This window comes from Nanorana parkeri, unplaced genomic scaffold, assembly GCF_000935625.1.
Source record: "Nanorana parkeri isolate BGI_ZX_2015 unplaced genomic scaffold, ASM93562v1 scaffold1311, whole genome shotgun sequence".
Classification (NCBI taxonomy): domain Eukaryota; kingdom Metazoa; phylum Chordata; class Amphibia; order Anura; family Dicroglossidae; genus Nanorana; species Nanorana parkeri.
In genome coordinates this window covers 400,597-402,058 of record NW_017307579.1, presented here as the reverse complement: position 1 = coordinate 402,058, position 1,462 = coordinate 400,597, and the positions used below count along the sequence as shown (strand labels likewise).

Below are 1,462 nucleotides of genomic sequence, written 5' to 3'. Positions count from 1 at the left end.
AAATTCAGTTACAAAAAATATCTAAACTTTATATATATATATTTGGAGAAGAAAAGAGTAGGATGTTGCTAGCATGTGTGTAAATATGTTTTCAGGATCTTGTGTTGCCATCGCACAGACTTAGCATGTTGCAGCCATAGAAACAGCACCCACGGTTAGCACCTCCATATTATTCTGCGACACAAGTGCTTTCAGATATGTTCTGGCATAGTTTTTCCTTCTCGAAATGGCCGGTTATTTTCATACCTTTTTTAAATACACAGATATTTTATTTTTATACTATAATAATATTTATAATGATTTTAAAAAGTTTCACTTTAATAATGCCTGTCCTTACACTTTTGTCTTTATGATTTTTATTTGTTAGGAACTTAAGGATCCTCCACAATGGAAGTGGATGTTAAAGGAGAGAACAGGACTAGCATTTCTGCTGTGCCCCTGTCTAGTACAGTAGAGCGGAATTCTCCATTAAAAGTAGAATCTGAAAAACCTCGTTGCTCTAGTACACCCTGTTCCCCAATTCGTAGGACTGTATCAGGTTATCAGATACTTCACATGGATTCCAATTACCTGGTTGGCTTTACAACAGGAGAGGAGCTTCTAAAACTAGCTCACAAATGTGCAACCACAGAAGAGAATCCTGGGGAAGCTCTACCAACGTTGCGTGCCAAGCAGCATGACTCTGGACTTTCTCGCTCCTCTCGGATATACAAAGCTAAAGGTCGACACTATCAGCCATATGAAATTCCTTCGATCAACGGGCGGAGGAGAAGACGAATGCCAAGTTCAGGGGATAAGTGCAATAAAGTTATTCCATATGAGTCTTACAAGGCAGCCCATGGCCCTTTGCCACTTTGCCTTCTTAAGGGTAAGAGAATGCATTCAAAGTCTTTGGACTACCTCAACCTAGATAAGATGAATATCAAGGAGTCGGCAGATACGGAGGTTTTGCAGTACCAACTTCAGCATCTCACACTTAGAGGTGACCGTGTCTTTGCAAGGAATAATACATGAATAAGAAATCTGCTTTGTTTGGCACCCATCTAGCTACACGCAGGAAAACGACTTTGAGAAACCACATCTGTGCTCCACGTGTAAGACTTAGTTTGCAATAGTGGCACCTGAGAATTACTTCTCAATTCAGTTCACTTGATCCTAAGCAGCAGAAGATACACCACTTGGTCGGTTCATGTGAATCTGATTTCTAACTTGAAGGAACAAGACTTTCATCCTAGAATTACTATGGGTTACAATGAGAGACTTCTTTTAATTTGTGATTGATTTACATTTATAAGAACTTTGTCACTTAGAGCTGAAAATGATTATTCTTAATGATTACTTTAGATGAAATATGTTGTGTTTGATGAATTTTAGATTAATCAATGGCTGACTCTGGTTTGTAAATAAGTCAAGATTTAGATACTGAACACAGTTATAAGTATTGGTTTTGTCGCTCAGTTTC

At 38.2% G+C, this 1,462-nt stretch overlaps 1 protein-coding gene across 2 annotated transcripts in view; it reads left to right on the top strand.

Annotated features, from left to right (window-relative positions):
- Positions 1-1,201, top strand: part of CUNH5orf30 (chromosome unknown C5orf30 homolog) — a 15,970-nt gene extending 14,769 nt beyond the window's left edge. For both annotated transcript variants that reach the window (XM_018569244.1, XM_018569242.1), the window contains exon 2: positions 368-1,201. In XM_018569244.1, the coding sequence (XP_018424746.1) occupies positions 388-1,014 (627 nt within the window). In that variant the 5' untranslated portion in view covers positions 368-387 and the 3' untranslated portion in view covers positions 1,015-1,201. The remainder of the gene's footprint in view (positions 1-367) is intronic.
- The last annotated feature ends 261 nt before the right edge of the window (positions 1,202-1,462 follow it).